At 53.4% G+C, this 13,882-nt stretch overlaps 1 protein-coding gene across 1 annotated transcript; it reads left to right on the top strand.

Moving 5' to 3' along the window:
- The first annotated feature begins 1,611 nt into the window (after positions 1 to 1,611).
- Positions 1,612 to 13,737, top strand: GDF7 (growth differentiation factor 7). The gene is made up of 2 exons (XM_064650625.1): positions 1,612 to 2,054; positions 4,490 to 13,737. The coding sequence occupies exons 1-2, from the start codon at positions 1,724 to 1,726 to the stop codon at positions 5,410 to 5,412; spliced, it is 1,254 nt and encodes a 417-aa protein (XP_064506695.1). The 5' UTR covers positions 1,612 to 1,723; the 3' UTR covers positions 5,413 to 13,737.
- The last annotated feature ends 145 nt before the right edge of the window (positions 13,738 to 13,882 follow it).

Genomic DNA, 13,882 nt, shown 5'->3' on the forward strand with positions numbered 1-13,882 from the left:
AGAGCATCAGGCTGGATTTAATAAGGGACTGACAAAAGAATAACAATTACTAAAGCCTTCCTCTGCCTTCCCTTCCTCTGCCTCCTGCCCCAGCTGGGTTAGGGTTCCTGGTGGTCACTAACTGCTGGGTGGGTGGTGCCAGTGGCAGCGTGCAAGGCCCTGTGGTCTGTGCAGAGTGTGCAAATGCTGTGCAAGCCACACAAACTCTATGTAAAGGCTGTGCAAGCCCTGTGCAAATGCTGGGCAAAGGCTGGGCAAAGGCTGGGCAAAGTGTGCAAAGTGTGCAAATGGCTTTGGGCCTGGCCATCCAGCACTGCGAGAGACAGGGATTTCTCGGGATGCGGATTTCTTGGGATGGTGTCATGGGAGCTGTGTCTGTGTCTCTGCACAGTGTGTGCGTTCATACCGAGCAAATCCGCTGGTTGGCATTAGAAACCCGCTCGTGATACTGTGACAAAGCACCTGTAAAATCACAGCAGAAAGAAATCCGAGAGGTTGCAGTGACAAATGCTCGTGAGAAGCAATTGTTTGGGGGGGGAAAGGGAAAAAAAAAAAGCCATGTTTGTTTTGGCAAAACACCTACATTCCTTCAAATAAATCATCGCAGCCCTTGTTTTTGTATTTGTGGAGAAATCGCAACAGACATAACCAGGGACTTAAGAGACTTGAAATAACATCCTAGTAAATACCCCACTTTGTTATTTTAATCGAGACCCAAGGAAACATCTGAATTTTACCAAGGAAACCCTCCGTGCGAGGGAAAACATCAGCCCGCAGCCCGGCCGGGGCTTTGTTTTGCTCCGGTGTCGGGCTCCCGAGGCGGAATTGCCGGGGCCGATGGAGGTGCGGGGCAGCCCGGGACAGTCGCTCCGGCTCCCTCGACGCTCCCGGCCCGGCCCCGCAGCCAGCATCACCCCCGCAGGCCAGTCTGGGGGTGAGAAGTCAGCCCGAAATGTGGGGTGACGGTTCCTCAGTCCGAAACAGAGCCGGGGTCTACCCCACGTCCAGTGTGGGACCGGGACCCCCGCCCCAGTACGGGGTGGCGGGTGACCCCCTCCAATACAGGGTCGCCTCCCATCCGCATCCCCCTTAATTAGGCTGGAGTGACGCCGCGGCACGGGGCTGTGGGACGCAGCTCTCCCCGACAAATGAGGGGTACGGGTGCCCCCACGGGGGGCGCAGGTGCCTCCCACTAGACGGGGCCGGAGCCTGCGGGGGTCTCACCTGCCTGGGAAGGCGGGGAGGGGGCCGGGGAGGGAGTGTCCGGGGTGGGGTCTCACCTGCAGGCGGAGGCGGAGCGTGGACGGGGTTTCTCTCACCTGCCGGGGGAGGCAGAGCGGTGTCCGAGGGGACGGTCCGGGGGTTCCCACCTGCAGGTAGAGGCGGGGCGGGGTCGGGAGGGATCCGGGGTGTCCCACCTGCCAGGGAAGGCGGGGCGGCATCCAGGAGGGTGTCCGGGGGGGTCCCGTCTGCCGGGGGAGGAGGGGCGGGATCCAGGGAGGTGTCCGAGGGGGTCCCACCTGCCGGGGAAGGCGGGGCGGGTCCCGGGGCGCGGGCGGTGCTCGGGCGGGGAGGGGCGAGCGGCCGGCAGGGGGAGCCCCGGCGGCGGCGGGCGAACGAGGAGCGGCGGCGGCGGCGGCGACGGCGGCGGCGAAGACGATGTTCAAAAGCGGGCGGGGAGCGGCGGCGGCAGCAGCTCCGCGCCGAGCCCCGGGCCGCCGCCATGCGCCTCCGCGCCGCCGCCGCCGCCCTCTGCCTCTGCCTGCTGGGCGCCTGCCGCCTCCGCCGCGGGCTGGAGGCCGCCGCCGTGCGCGGCCCGTCGGCGGCCGCTCCCCAGCGACCCTCGGCAGCCGCGCCTTCCTCCGCCTCCTCCTCCTCCGCCGCCGCCGCCGCCTCCCCCTTCTCCTCCCCGCCGCGGAGGGACGGGGCTCTCCGCAACGGCACGGTGGTGCCGCACCACTACATGGTGGCCCTGTACCAGCGCCTGGCCGCCCGCCGTGGCCCCGGTGGCCGCGCCGACACCGTCACGGGCTTCGCGGAGCGGGCGCGCAGCGGTGAGTGCGGGGAGCGCGTCCCCCCGGGACCCCACCGTCGGGGATGCTTGGGCTTGGGAACGGGCTTTAGGATGAGGATGGGGTTTGGGAACGGAGACGGGGCTGTGCGTGGATGCGAGGATCGGGCTCCTGCGTGGGAGCAGGGATGGACGCGGGGTTGCGCATCACTTTGAGCGTGAGTTTGGGGACGTGGTGGCAACGCGGAGAGGGACCTCGCGCGTTGGTCCAAACGCGAGGCTATGCCTGGGATGGGGTTGTGCGTTGGTTGGGGAACGAGGTTGTGCGTTGGTTTGAGCACGGGGTGGTTGCAGGGGCTGGGGGTAGCTCACGGGATAGAGCTTCGCGGGATAGGGGCTGCGCATCCCGGTTGTTTAACGGAAATGGAGCCGTGCGCGAGACCGAGCGTGGGAATGGGGACGAGGACAGTGCTGGGAGTGGGGCTGTGCGTGAGCTGAGGCGACGATAGTGACAGCAAAGGGTTTGTGTCTGGAGCTGGAAAAAGGGATTGCCGATGGAGATGAGCGTGAGGTCGGGGGTGGCGATGGGGTTGCGCGGTCAAAGATGACGCTCGGGGCTGGGGCTGGGGTTGGGGACGGGGTGTGAGGTGCAGCCAGCCGGGCCGGGACAGGCAGGGCTGCCGGCGGCTCTCGGAACCTCTCGCCACCTGATGCGGGGCCGGCGGCTGCGGCGCAGTTTTGAGGCAGCTTGTCTGCGCGGCATCCCCGGGACCGGGAGCGAGAAGACCCGACAGAGCCTTTGCAGCCCGAAAAACTCCGCAGGGCCTCGGGCCGGGCCGGGCCGGGCGAGGCTGGGGAGGGAGCGCAGCCGCGGTGCTCCGGGGAGCGCTCCAGAGCGGCTCCCGCCGACCCGCCGGCTGAGCTCGGCATCGCGCTCCCCTTCTCTCTTTTCCTCCTCTTTTGCCCTCTTCATATCCGCGGATCTAATGATGACAACACATAAACGCATTTAACGATACGTTTTTAACGCGTACATCGCGCACTGCCGCCGAAGTTCGCTCGGCTGGGGAAAAAAAAATAATAAATTTCCGATCGAATAAAATTAAAAGACAAACTGAAAAGCAGCCTCCAGCCTCCCTGCGGTGCCTATCACCGGCTGCCCCGGGGTGGGAGAGCGGCGGCTGGTGGTGTGGAGCTCCCCAAGCCCCATCCTCACACCCAGAACGGGCTGTATCCTGCCGGCAGCCTTTGGGGGGAAGGGGTGCTAAAAGCTGATGGGGCAAGGTCAGGGGAGCGAGGTGGGACGCGGGGAAGATGATCCCGTGGGAGGGTGGGCAGTGCCCGGCTTGGGAGAGCCGGGGGAAAACTGCACATAGGTCCTGGGAAGTTTCAGAGCAAAACGAAACCAGATGAACTCTTCAAAGGGATCTCCTTATCTGCTCTTATCTGCTCCTCATAGGAACGCTAGATCTGCTTTTAAAATAATAATTATAATAATGACTATAATGAATAATAATAATAAGGATAATAATAACAATAATAGTAGCAGCAGCAGCAGATGACAGGGAGAAGATTGTTTCCCCCCTGGCGGGGGGTGCAGACTGCACCCAGCGGCGCTGCTGGCGCGGGGCGGGGGCTGCGGTGTGGGGATGTCGGGCAGGGCTCTGCCGGCAGCGGGTCAAGAGGCTCGGGCACAGCAGCGATGTTTGCAGCATGCTCAGGTCAGGTCTCTCGTTAACGAGGGAGAAAATAAAAAACAACCCTCGCAGAAGTCAGTCATGTCTTCTCCCCAGTGTCACCTCCTTTGGTGTTTTGTTTTTTTTTTTTTTTTTTTTTTTAATTCACATTGAGTATATTTAATCAGTGCTAGAAACTGCACAAGTCTGTGTTTGGTCTTTGGATCCACCAAAAATAGTGACAAAGTGAAGCTGGGCTCGCTTTCAGCCTCTAGTGGTGCCTCTATCAGACGTGTGTCTGCGAGGGGAAAATGGAATTTTTCACAGCTTTTTACTTGGAATGGATGAGGCTATGTGTGTGTGTGTGACACTTAGGGCAGAAGAAATCGGTGACCACCTCCTGACTGGGGATGGGACTGCGGCACAGGTTCAGATGGAGCTTCCATGCCAAAACAGAATAATGATGCAACTGGGGTCAGTGGAACACCTATGAGGAGGCAGAGAAGCCTCCTTGGGACATGGGGAAGAGTGCTGATGAGAAGCCACTTGATTCAATTGATGCCTGTCTCGCTCTGTACTTTCTCCTTGTTAGTTTTTGGTGCCTCCAGCCAGAGTGACACTCCTGGATGCAGGACACACAGGCTGTGTCCTGCTGGGATGCTCGGCGAGCCTTGCTGCACGGCAGGATCTTTCCTGTTAGTTCTGTGTCTCTTGCACCTCCATAATGAGAGCTTGGCTTCAGCTTGCTGGGATTTTAATTTTTTTTTCCTTTTTTTTTTCCCTTCTGTGTTATCTCTTCCAGATGCCTCCCTATCCGCCTCCGAGCAGCGATACCTCTTCGACATCTCCAGCCTGCCTGAGGCAGAGGAGGTGACGGGCGCAGAGCTGCGGATCCTGCGTGCCCTCCCTGAAAACCGGAGCTTGGCCCTGTCCCCCGAGGGCACCTTCCACCACCTCCTCCTTTCCACCTGCCCAAACCAGGATGGTCAGGAGCCCCGGCTGCTGGACTCCAGGGCTGCAGACATTTTGGACGCAGGCTCCTCCAGATGGGAGGTTTTTGATGTCTGGGGAGCCTTGCGAGATCGGAGGGAGAGATCTCTCTCGGGCAAGCTGCTGTGCTTCCTGCTGAGGATCGTCTCGGATCAGTCGGGGCAGCTCCTGCCCCCCCGACAACTGGGGTTCAACAAGCCCCAGCCCCAGCCCCACGAGCGAGCCCTGCTCGTGGCCTTCTCCCGCACCCAGAGGAAGGAGAATCTCTTCAAAGAGATCCGGGATAAGATCAAGGCCCTGGGCAGCCCCCCATTCCTGGAGCCCCCTGATCCTGGCCAGGAGGTGTATCCCAAGCGGAGGAAGAGAAGGACCACGATTGCTGCCCGGTCTGGGGGCAGAGGCCATGGGAAGAAGGCGAAGACCCGCTGCAGCAGGAAGCCTCTGCACGTGAACTTCAAGGAGCTGGGCTGGGATGACTGGATAATCGCCCCCCTGGATTACGAGGCGTATCACTGTGAGGGGGTCTGCGACTTCCCCCTGCGCTCCCACCTGGAGCCCACCAACCATGCCATTATTCAGACCCTGATGAACTCCATGGACCCGGAGTCCACCCCCCCGAGCTGCTGTGTGCCCTCCAAGCTCAGCCCCATCAGCATCCTCTACATAGACTCTGGGAACAATGTGGTTTACAAACAGTATGAGGACATGGTCGTGGAGACATGTGGCTGCAGGTAGCAATTTCTGCAGCTCTCCTCCTCCCCACCCCTCCCTGCCCTGCCCAGCAGCCTTGCCCCATTTTATATATATAAATATAGATATATATATAAAATATATATATATATACACATACACATTTTGGTGTGTGCCTTTCCAAAAGCCAAGCTCAGAGCAGGTGTCCCTTGCCTTCCCTGGGCCACCCTGGCCATGAGCCCCCCTGAGGCTGTGAGGCTGATGCCATCTCTGTGCCTTGCCTGCTTCCCGCAGGAAGGGGGGGGTACACAGACTGGCAGAGCCCCCAGGAAATGCCTGTTCTGCCTCTGAGCTCTGCCTGCTAGGCTTGGTTTTCCCAGGTGGAGCTGACACTTTTTTTCCCAAAGGTTTTGGAAAATGTCTGGCCAAAATTGTCTTGGTGGGAATGATGACCTGGGGTTGGGGGGCAGACAGAGTGGTGGCTGTGGGAGAGGAATCTTGTCAGCATCACCTTCTGGCTGGGGCAGTGGGATGGAGGTGAGATGGGAATGCTCATTTATTTGAGTTAAAGGAGTTTTTTTGTCTGCCTTCAAATCACCACCCCAGGTTTTCTGGTGGAAAAACGAGGGATCCCTGGGGGAAGGCAGAGGGTGGAGAACCTGTGGCTGCTGGGGGTTGAAATCATTTGGTCCAGGCCTGCTTGTAGTGGGGAGAGATTTGTGAGTCTGCTGGTGGAGACAGGAAAGAAGGTCCTTGTAACTGGAGGCTAAAGCAATAGTCAGGTCTGAAGTAGAGCTCGAGAGCTCGTGCTGTCAGAAAGATGGGAATGGTCCTGGGAGGTGTTAGCTGGGGATACCCTGGCTCCATGTAGTCCTAAGTGCTGGCCCTGTTGTTGATGTCCTGCAGGGGGTATTGGCTGGTGGGTCCCCCTCCCTTTCCTGCACAAAACCCCATTTCCAAGGCATACTGGGAACCCGGCATCAGGCCCACAAGTCACACAGATGTCCTCAGTGTGTCTGGAGAGAAACAAAGGTCCTGAGTTCCCCAGGGAAGAGCCATTTTGCTCGGGTTCTTCTTTTTCCGAATAATCTCCATAAAAGCACTAAGCTCCACCCTGTCTTCCTTTGGCATCGATTTCCCAGTGAGCTCCATCCCTCCCTGGTGCGCCGGCCTCTCCCTGCTCCATTAAGGGAGCCCGGATCCGCCAGGAACAGACCTTTCCCATGCTGTGGGCTGAATGTCACCCTTGGGGACTGCTACATAAAATGGGGTGCTTTGACCTGTGCTGAAAGGGCTGCAGGATTTTAGTAACTCAGGAGCTGAGTATAAATTATGCCTTTAAATCAGAGAAACCTCGTATCCATGACAGGGTGTGTTTTGGATGCTGGGAAGTGTTTCTGCTGCACCTCAGTGGCTTTTAGAACCACACTCCAGCTTCGTGGCTGAGTTGGCATAGTCCACAGATGTATTTGCACAGACTTTGTGTTTTGATGGTTTGTTTTTTTACTGATGGTCAGAGTGTTGGTGTGTAAACATCAGTGCTTATTAGTGACAGTAGTTTGCTTTTGGAGGAGATAAATCCCTGCTGGAAAACGTGGCGTTTTCCCTATATAAAATGAGTTGTTCTCCATGGTAGGGGTGTTCTTCTGGGAAGGCTGAGCCTGGCTGGGGCAGATAGGGGGTCACCTCAAAGAACTCTACTGAGATCCAAATGATTTCAAGGATCAGAAAAGCCTTGGTGAGGTCCAACAGCCGCTTCCCCACAAGAAAATAGTGCATCAGCAGGGAGTAAATTGTGCACACTGATAATGGTGATAGATCCACTGGACTAACACCCCTCAGCTTCCCTCTGTCCTCATCCATAGAGGCTTGCTGTGCATCCTCAGGCTGTGGCTGGTGGCAACTCAGGAGAGCAAATGTGGTACCCATGAATCTCGTGTAACCCCCTTGACTCCCGTGGAGCTCCTCTGACTTTACATCCATGTAACCAAGAGGAAAACCCATCTCCCTACCTCAGCATAGATGTAAATATATATTAATGATGTAACTGTCCCCAGGGGGATGCTCAGAGATGGAGGTTGGTAGGGGAGAGGAAGAATCAGGTCCATGCAGGTGGGTATTCTCCTTGCTGGTGTCTGGGGAGGCTGAGGTGCAACTAGTGGGTGAGGAGGGGTCGTAAGGAGGGCTGGTGTCTTTCCTCTGCCCTTTGGCTTTAGCACAGATGGTTTGGGAAGGAGAGTGGCACAGCAGTGCCTGAGTTGCTTGCTCTGGAAACACCGCACCATTTATAAAGTAACCAAGCTTTTGAAGTGCCTAATTTTTCAGTTGTCATGGGTTGTTTGATAGCTTTTCTCACTGCTGAGACAATATTTTTTAATGTTTTTGTTTCTTTTACCCCCTCCCCTTCCTCCAAATATTTGTGGTGGAGGTTTGTGGGCAGTTCAAATCCAGGCAAGATATATATAGCTCCTGGCAGCCCCTGCTGGCTGGTGGCTCTTGTGAGCCTCAGCCAAAAGGTTGGCCTGAGACCTGCTCCTGTGGGACCGATTCCAAGGGGGTGTTAATACCAGTGACCCTCAGTTCTTGTGGCTTTTGTTCAGCCACAGCTGCAGGGAACAGATGTCACGCACCTCAGGCCTGGAGGTGGCTGACGGGGAGCAGGGCGATGGGTTGGATCTTGCAGTGCTTCACCTCGACCCCAGTGCTGTGTGCTGTGCTCTGCTGAGGCTCTGTCCTGAACCCCACCGTGGCTTTGCTGGTCCTGGGGGGAAAAGCAGTGGCTCAGTTGCTGCAGTTTTGTAGCGTGGATCGCTACAGTAAATGAAAGGATTTGGTGAGAGCGCAGAGGCTGCTGCTGGCAGTGATGCCATCCATGGTTTTGCCCATGTGGGAATCAGTCCTGGCTCTCCTGGCTGCAGGTACCTCTTCCAGAACGGGCATGTTTGATGGGACAGCAAACTTCAGCCCCCTGAGGTGAGCCCAGCAGCAGTGGGGCCCTTTGTGCTCGCACCCCTGGTGACACTGCTGTGCCAGCTGCTCTTTTAAAGGAGCACCTGTTCCTTTCCTGGGCAGACAACCTCTGGAGGACAACAGGAGGGAAAAGGATGGAGTCAGACCCTCTTTCTGTTTGCCTCACGAGATGGAAGGCAGCCAGGGGCTGCTCCAAGGTGATGTGTATGGGTGGGGCAAGGCTGGAGGGGAGCGGGGCTGGGGCTCTTGGTGAGTAACTGTGTTGCTCCCCCGGGGAAGTGTATCAGCTGCAGTGCTCAGCTGTTGCATTGCTTATTGCTCCTAGAGGAGTGTTTCCAGAGCAAAAGCACTACTTCTCCCTTTAGGGATCCCTGCATGCCAGCTGTAAGGGCTGCCTCTCTATCCCCAGGTAGATTTGGAGATTGCACCCAAACACTGGAATGAGGCTTGGGCAACAACCATCAGAGCCATTGCAAATGTTTAGAGGTTTAGATTAGATATTAGGAAAAAAATTTCATGGAAAGGATTGTAAAGCATTGGAACAGACTGCCCAGGGAGGTAGCAGAGTTGCCATCCCTTGAAGTGTTCGAAAAATGTGTGGATAAGGCACTTGAGGAGACAGTTTCATGGTGAACATGGTGGTGGTGCTGGGCTGACAGTAGGACTTGATGGTCTTTTCCAGCCTTAATGATTCTATGACTCTCAATGGAAGTGGTGGGTGTGAAAGCCTTTTCCAGACAGGGAGATTCCCTGAGCTGAGTTGTTGCAGCCCTGCCATGTTGGGGAGCAACACAGGGACATGTCAACAAAGGGCATGAAGCAGTAAATCCTGCCTGTGGAGGCAGGTAAGTGGGGCACTGGCTGCAGGATGGTGGCAACCCAGCCCAGCCCTCATCTCTGAAGCTGGTCCTCAGCTGAGCATCACCCTCTAAGGCCATAGAAACGGTCCAGGAAAAATGTATTTCTGATCAGTTGCCTCTTGCCTGAGCTGATTTTGGCCACATGTAAACTTTATGAGACTAGAGGTTGAACGTGGACAAATATGAATTCAGTAGGCTCAGAGTGATTTTAATGGATAATTATAGGTTCTTATTCTGCAGTATTTATACAACCTTTCCAGTTAAAAAAAACCAGTTTCCATGCAGTGTATATTCTCCTGGAGGATTTGTTTGACCTTGAGCACCATTTTTATCTGCAGGATATAATTACAGTGAAACTAGAAATATTAAGCATTTGAAAAAGACTATGTATCTATGCTTAACTGGCTCCTTCCCCTCAGACATGCGAGGAGCAGGGAAACATGGACCAATCCCATTTAACTTGGAAGTGCTGGGGCTGTGATTCAGGGAAGCACACCTGGTTGGGACAGAACTGGTGTGTGTGCCTTGAGCTCTGTAAAACTAAAGCCTGTGCTTAAGCCATTGCCTGCGCTATGTCCTGAAGCTCCCTGTCCAGTGGAGCTCCATTGCAGGAATAGTCAAAAGCAAAATGGCTTTATGCCTAGTTTAACTGCCTAGTGACCAGGGGTGCTTCTGGCCTAGAAATAATTCCCCAAAATCACAGATTTCATCCTTTTTTCTTCTAAGGAATAATTAATTTTTAATTCTCTTAAAACAGGGCTTTTGTCTAACCACACACCCCATTTTTTTTAACATATTTCAAATCCAATGATAGAAGGGAAATTACTATCCTCTGGAAGAAGGAAGGGTGTTCATATGGAAAAGGGCTTGATTCAGGCTTGTAGCATCTTCTCCCTGGCATATTTGTGTTGAATCTGGTCAGCACTGGTAGACAGAGCCACGTTTTCTTCGCCTGTTGGCTGATGCTTGGCATACTCATAAGGAAAAGACTGCAAAGATATTAAAAGTGAAGCCCAAGCCTTGAGCCCTCTGCTCAAGTTCGAGTGCCAGTGACTCCTGGGTGTTTTTGCACCGTGTGGGTTTTAACTCAGGTTGTGGTTACACAGCTGTCACTGGGCGATGCTGCATTGATTTATTGGTCACACTCCTGTTGCAAAACAAGCAGCTCCTTTTACAGTTTTAAGCCTTATGCCACAAACCCAAAAGTGGTATTTAGGGACAGTCACCTGTGCTGGCCCCCACGTAACAGCAGGCACATGCTCTGCTGTTGGCAGCACTGCCTCTCCAGGGAGAGACAGAGAGGCTGGGGCATCACTTAGGACCCCTGGGGGATGTGGGTCCTAGGGGGCCACAGCAGGGCAAATGGAGCAGAGCACCTTGGAGTGCTGATGGGATGCCACAGCTTTGCTCTCCAGACTTAACAGGAGTTTTGCCATGAGCTTCATTTTTTTGTGCTTGTCTTGATAGCAGCATTTGCAGTTACATCAAAACCCCCATGACCTATGTTAATGTGACAGATACGTCATAAATACCAATCCAGCTCATACTCTTATTGGAACAAACCTGGTGGGAAATGTCAAGGTTTCCTGCCAAGCATGTAGCGAGCTCTGAAATCCAAGTGCCTTCTCTTTTGTCTGTGCTGGAACAGCAGGGCCATGTGCCAGGGAGAAAAAAACCTAAGTGGGGCAATGGCAATGAGAGTCTGAGTATTTCAGAGGTTGTCACCTGAAATGGGGTGGTACCAATGGGTTTGAAAGATGGTCAGACTGAAAGGCTGTCACATGAACCTTGGCTGGATGGTCCCACCACGTTGCTTGCTGTGTCCCCTGTCCTGTGTGCAACTGCAGTTATGGTGTGAATTTTTCTCTCTTCACATCACACTCTGGGAGGTGAGTGGGTGGGAAAACCTGTGTGGGCAAAACCAAGCACTGGTCTTTGAGAGCAGTGTGGTTCTTCTTTTAAGTCACCATGACCAGCAGATGGAGAGACTATGTGTGTCTCACTGGAATGAGAGCAGCTCCTCTGGCATCAGGGATCCCTTTATGGCTATGTGGGGCCTGAATGGAGATGCTGAGTGGCAGGAGCAGAGTATAGCAGTATGCTCACTGTGGGAGTGCATCCTCCCTGAAAACATAACAAGTTGGGGGCTAACTGTTCATGGACGGGTTGTTGGTGATGGTCAGGAGCTTGTGACCTTGTGTGGTGGTGGGAGAGTTTTATCTTTGAATTAATGACTGGTAAGAGAGCAAGGTGTTCCACCAGGCTGGTGTGTGTGACACCTTTCAATTTTGTCATAAACTGGTTTATGTCTTCCAAGGTAAAACCAGCTGCATTCAGCTTTTTGAAGCTCCTTATTCCTAGTACAGAGTGTTGTGAGATACACAGAGGTGCAAAGATGTCTCTGAAAATCACTTTTACCCTATCAGTCAGTGTTCTGGGCCTTTGAAAAATGACCAAAATTTGGAACTCCTGCTGGTGTAACCCACTGACCAAGGAGCCAGAGCCCACTCTACATCTGAAAGGATATTTTACATCCTTGCACCTCAAGACACAAGTAGCCCAGGTGGCTGCTTTTTCCTTTTCCTGGCAGCAGTACCCAAACGGCCCCTGAATTTTCCATGTTGGAGAGGAGCCTGATGTCAGTGGTGATGGAAAGGAGCACATGGGCAGGCTGGCAGATGCATTGTTTAACTCTGGCTGAATGGGCTAGGGTAGGAAACTTGGGCAGCAGAGCATTTTCATGGAGCTGGTATTGAAACATCTTAAACCAAAACTTGATTCATTCCCAGAAATGGCTGAAAACAAAACCTGCCCATTTTCAGTGCTTTTTCAGCAAGTTTTACTCTTCGTTTTTCTGTCATCACCACTTAATAGTGCATTCATACATTTTGTAAGCTCGTTTTTCTGCTTTGGTACTGGTGTTCATGCTTTGGGTTTTCAGGATGGGGAGTGCAGACTTGCTGTGGTGTTTGGTGAGGGTGGGATGGGGGGGAAGGGAAGACTGAGCCTCAGCAGCAGGAGGATGGGGGTCAGTCTGTGCCCTCGAGTAGGGGACAGTGAGAAGATGGGTCTGGCAGGGTTGAAAACGGTGGGAGGAGGGGACTTGCTCATGATGGGTCCCACACTCATGTACTTTGCTGATGGTACATGGGAGAGTTTGGGTCTCCCCTCCCTTGCTCTTTGCCACAGTGTCAACCTATGCTGGTGCCACCCTGGTCTCCATCATCAGGAATGAGATGCAGAGACTGGACCAAGCCTGGCCTCCCTGGGAACTGTGGCATCCAGTTGGTCCCAGGTTTTGGGGAGATCGTAATGTTCCCTGTGGTGTTTCATGAATCTCCTCCATCATGCCTTGGTGGAGAGAGAGGAGGGGAGCAGTAGGGAAAAAACAAGAGGCAAATGTTGGGGCTGCTTTGGTCCCAAGCTGGTCATCCTAGGGAGCTGTGTGCCAGCTGTGTGCTGGGAACTGCTGAGTACCAAGGGGCTCACAGAAGCTCAGCCATTAGTAGCAGAGTATGAAGCAGCATCCACAGGCCAGGAAAAGGGATGGTCAGACATGGAGGGACTGGGCTGTAGTCCTTGAAGAGGTGCTGGAGTTAAGTGGGTGTGTAGGTGGTCATCAGCTGGGGAAGAGCCACTTTGTAGGGGCAGCTCATCCCCTCCTTGCTCAAGGAGGGGAGGGATCATTCTGGTTGCATTCATCCCACGCTCTGTGAGTAATGAACCTTTTAAAGAAGAGTCTGAGTTCCTGAGGTGTTGAACATCCAGTGCTCGCACGTGCTTCAGACGAAGCCATGTTTGTGCAGTGCCTTTGCAGATCAAGCTCTGACAGCCTGAGGAGCAGTTGGGGGCTGTGCCCAACTGGAGTCACCAGCTCCGTCTTGCACTGTGGCTCTCCACTGGGAAAGCTGGTGGAGATGCTGCTCACAAGAACTGGGCATATGTCTGTGCAGGACAGACCTGCTCTGCTCCTGGTCCTCCCTGTTTTGGATGCAGCAGGAGCAATGTTGATCCAGTTTGCTCAGTCCCTCCATATCCCATCACCATGTGCTCTGTTTCTCAAGCCAAGTCAACACTATCTGGAGTTCCTTTGACAAAACGAGCCTCTCTGCTGGTCAGTCATGGTTTTATTTATATGTTCTTTTCTTTGATTAGAAAGGAAAATATCAAAAAATGAAAAAGGACTCGAGTTTCCAATAGCTGTATCTCTAGTAGTTATGAATTTTGAAGCAATACTCATATCCCTGTGTGTGCCTCTGAACTATCCATTTATTTGTTCAGCTTTTTCAGGTCTGAGTGTGTGAAATATCTCTAAAGAAGATAGCTCTGTACGTGATGGTGTAAATGCATTGTTTGTATGTATCTAAAGTTTAAATAGATTGTACATATGGGATTGTAAATGAACTGTAAACAGCAATCTATATTTTCTTGAATATATTATATAGCAGTATATATTTGTTAAATAAGTATTCTTGTATACTCTTCAATAACCTTTTTAATATTTTGTACAGATAAGTTTATTAAATATTTTATTGATAAATAGACCTCTGCAAGGTTTTTTTTTTCTTTTGGAGACTTGTGCCTGTGTCCTGAAACCAGATACCAGAACAGCCTTCATAAGTCATCTTTACTCCCTGGTCTATCTAAGGTGTTAAAACCAAAAATGAAATACCCATTCATTTTAA

This window comes from Pseudopipra pipra, chromosome 3 (genome assembly GCF_036250125.1).
Source record: "Pseudopipra pipra isolate bDixPip1 chromosome 3, bDixPip1.hap1, whole genome shotgun sequence".
NCBI classification, from domain to species: Eukaryota; Metazoa; Chordata; class Aves; order Passeriformes; family Pipridae; genus Pseudopipra; species Pseudopipra pipra.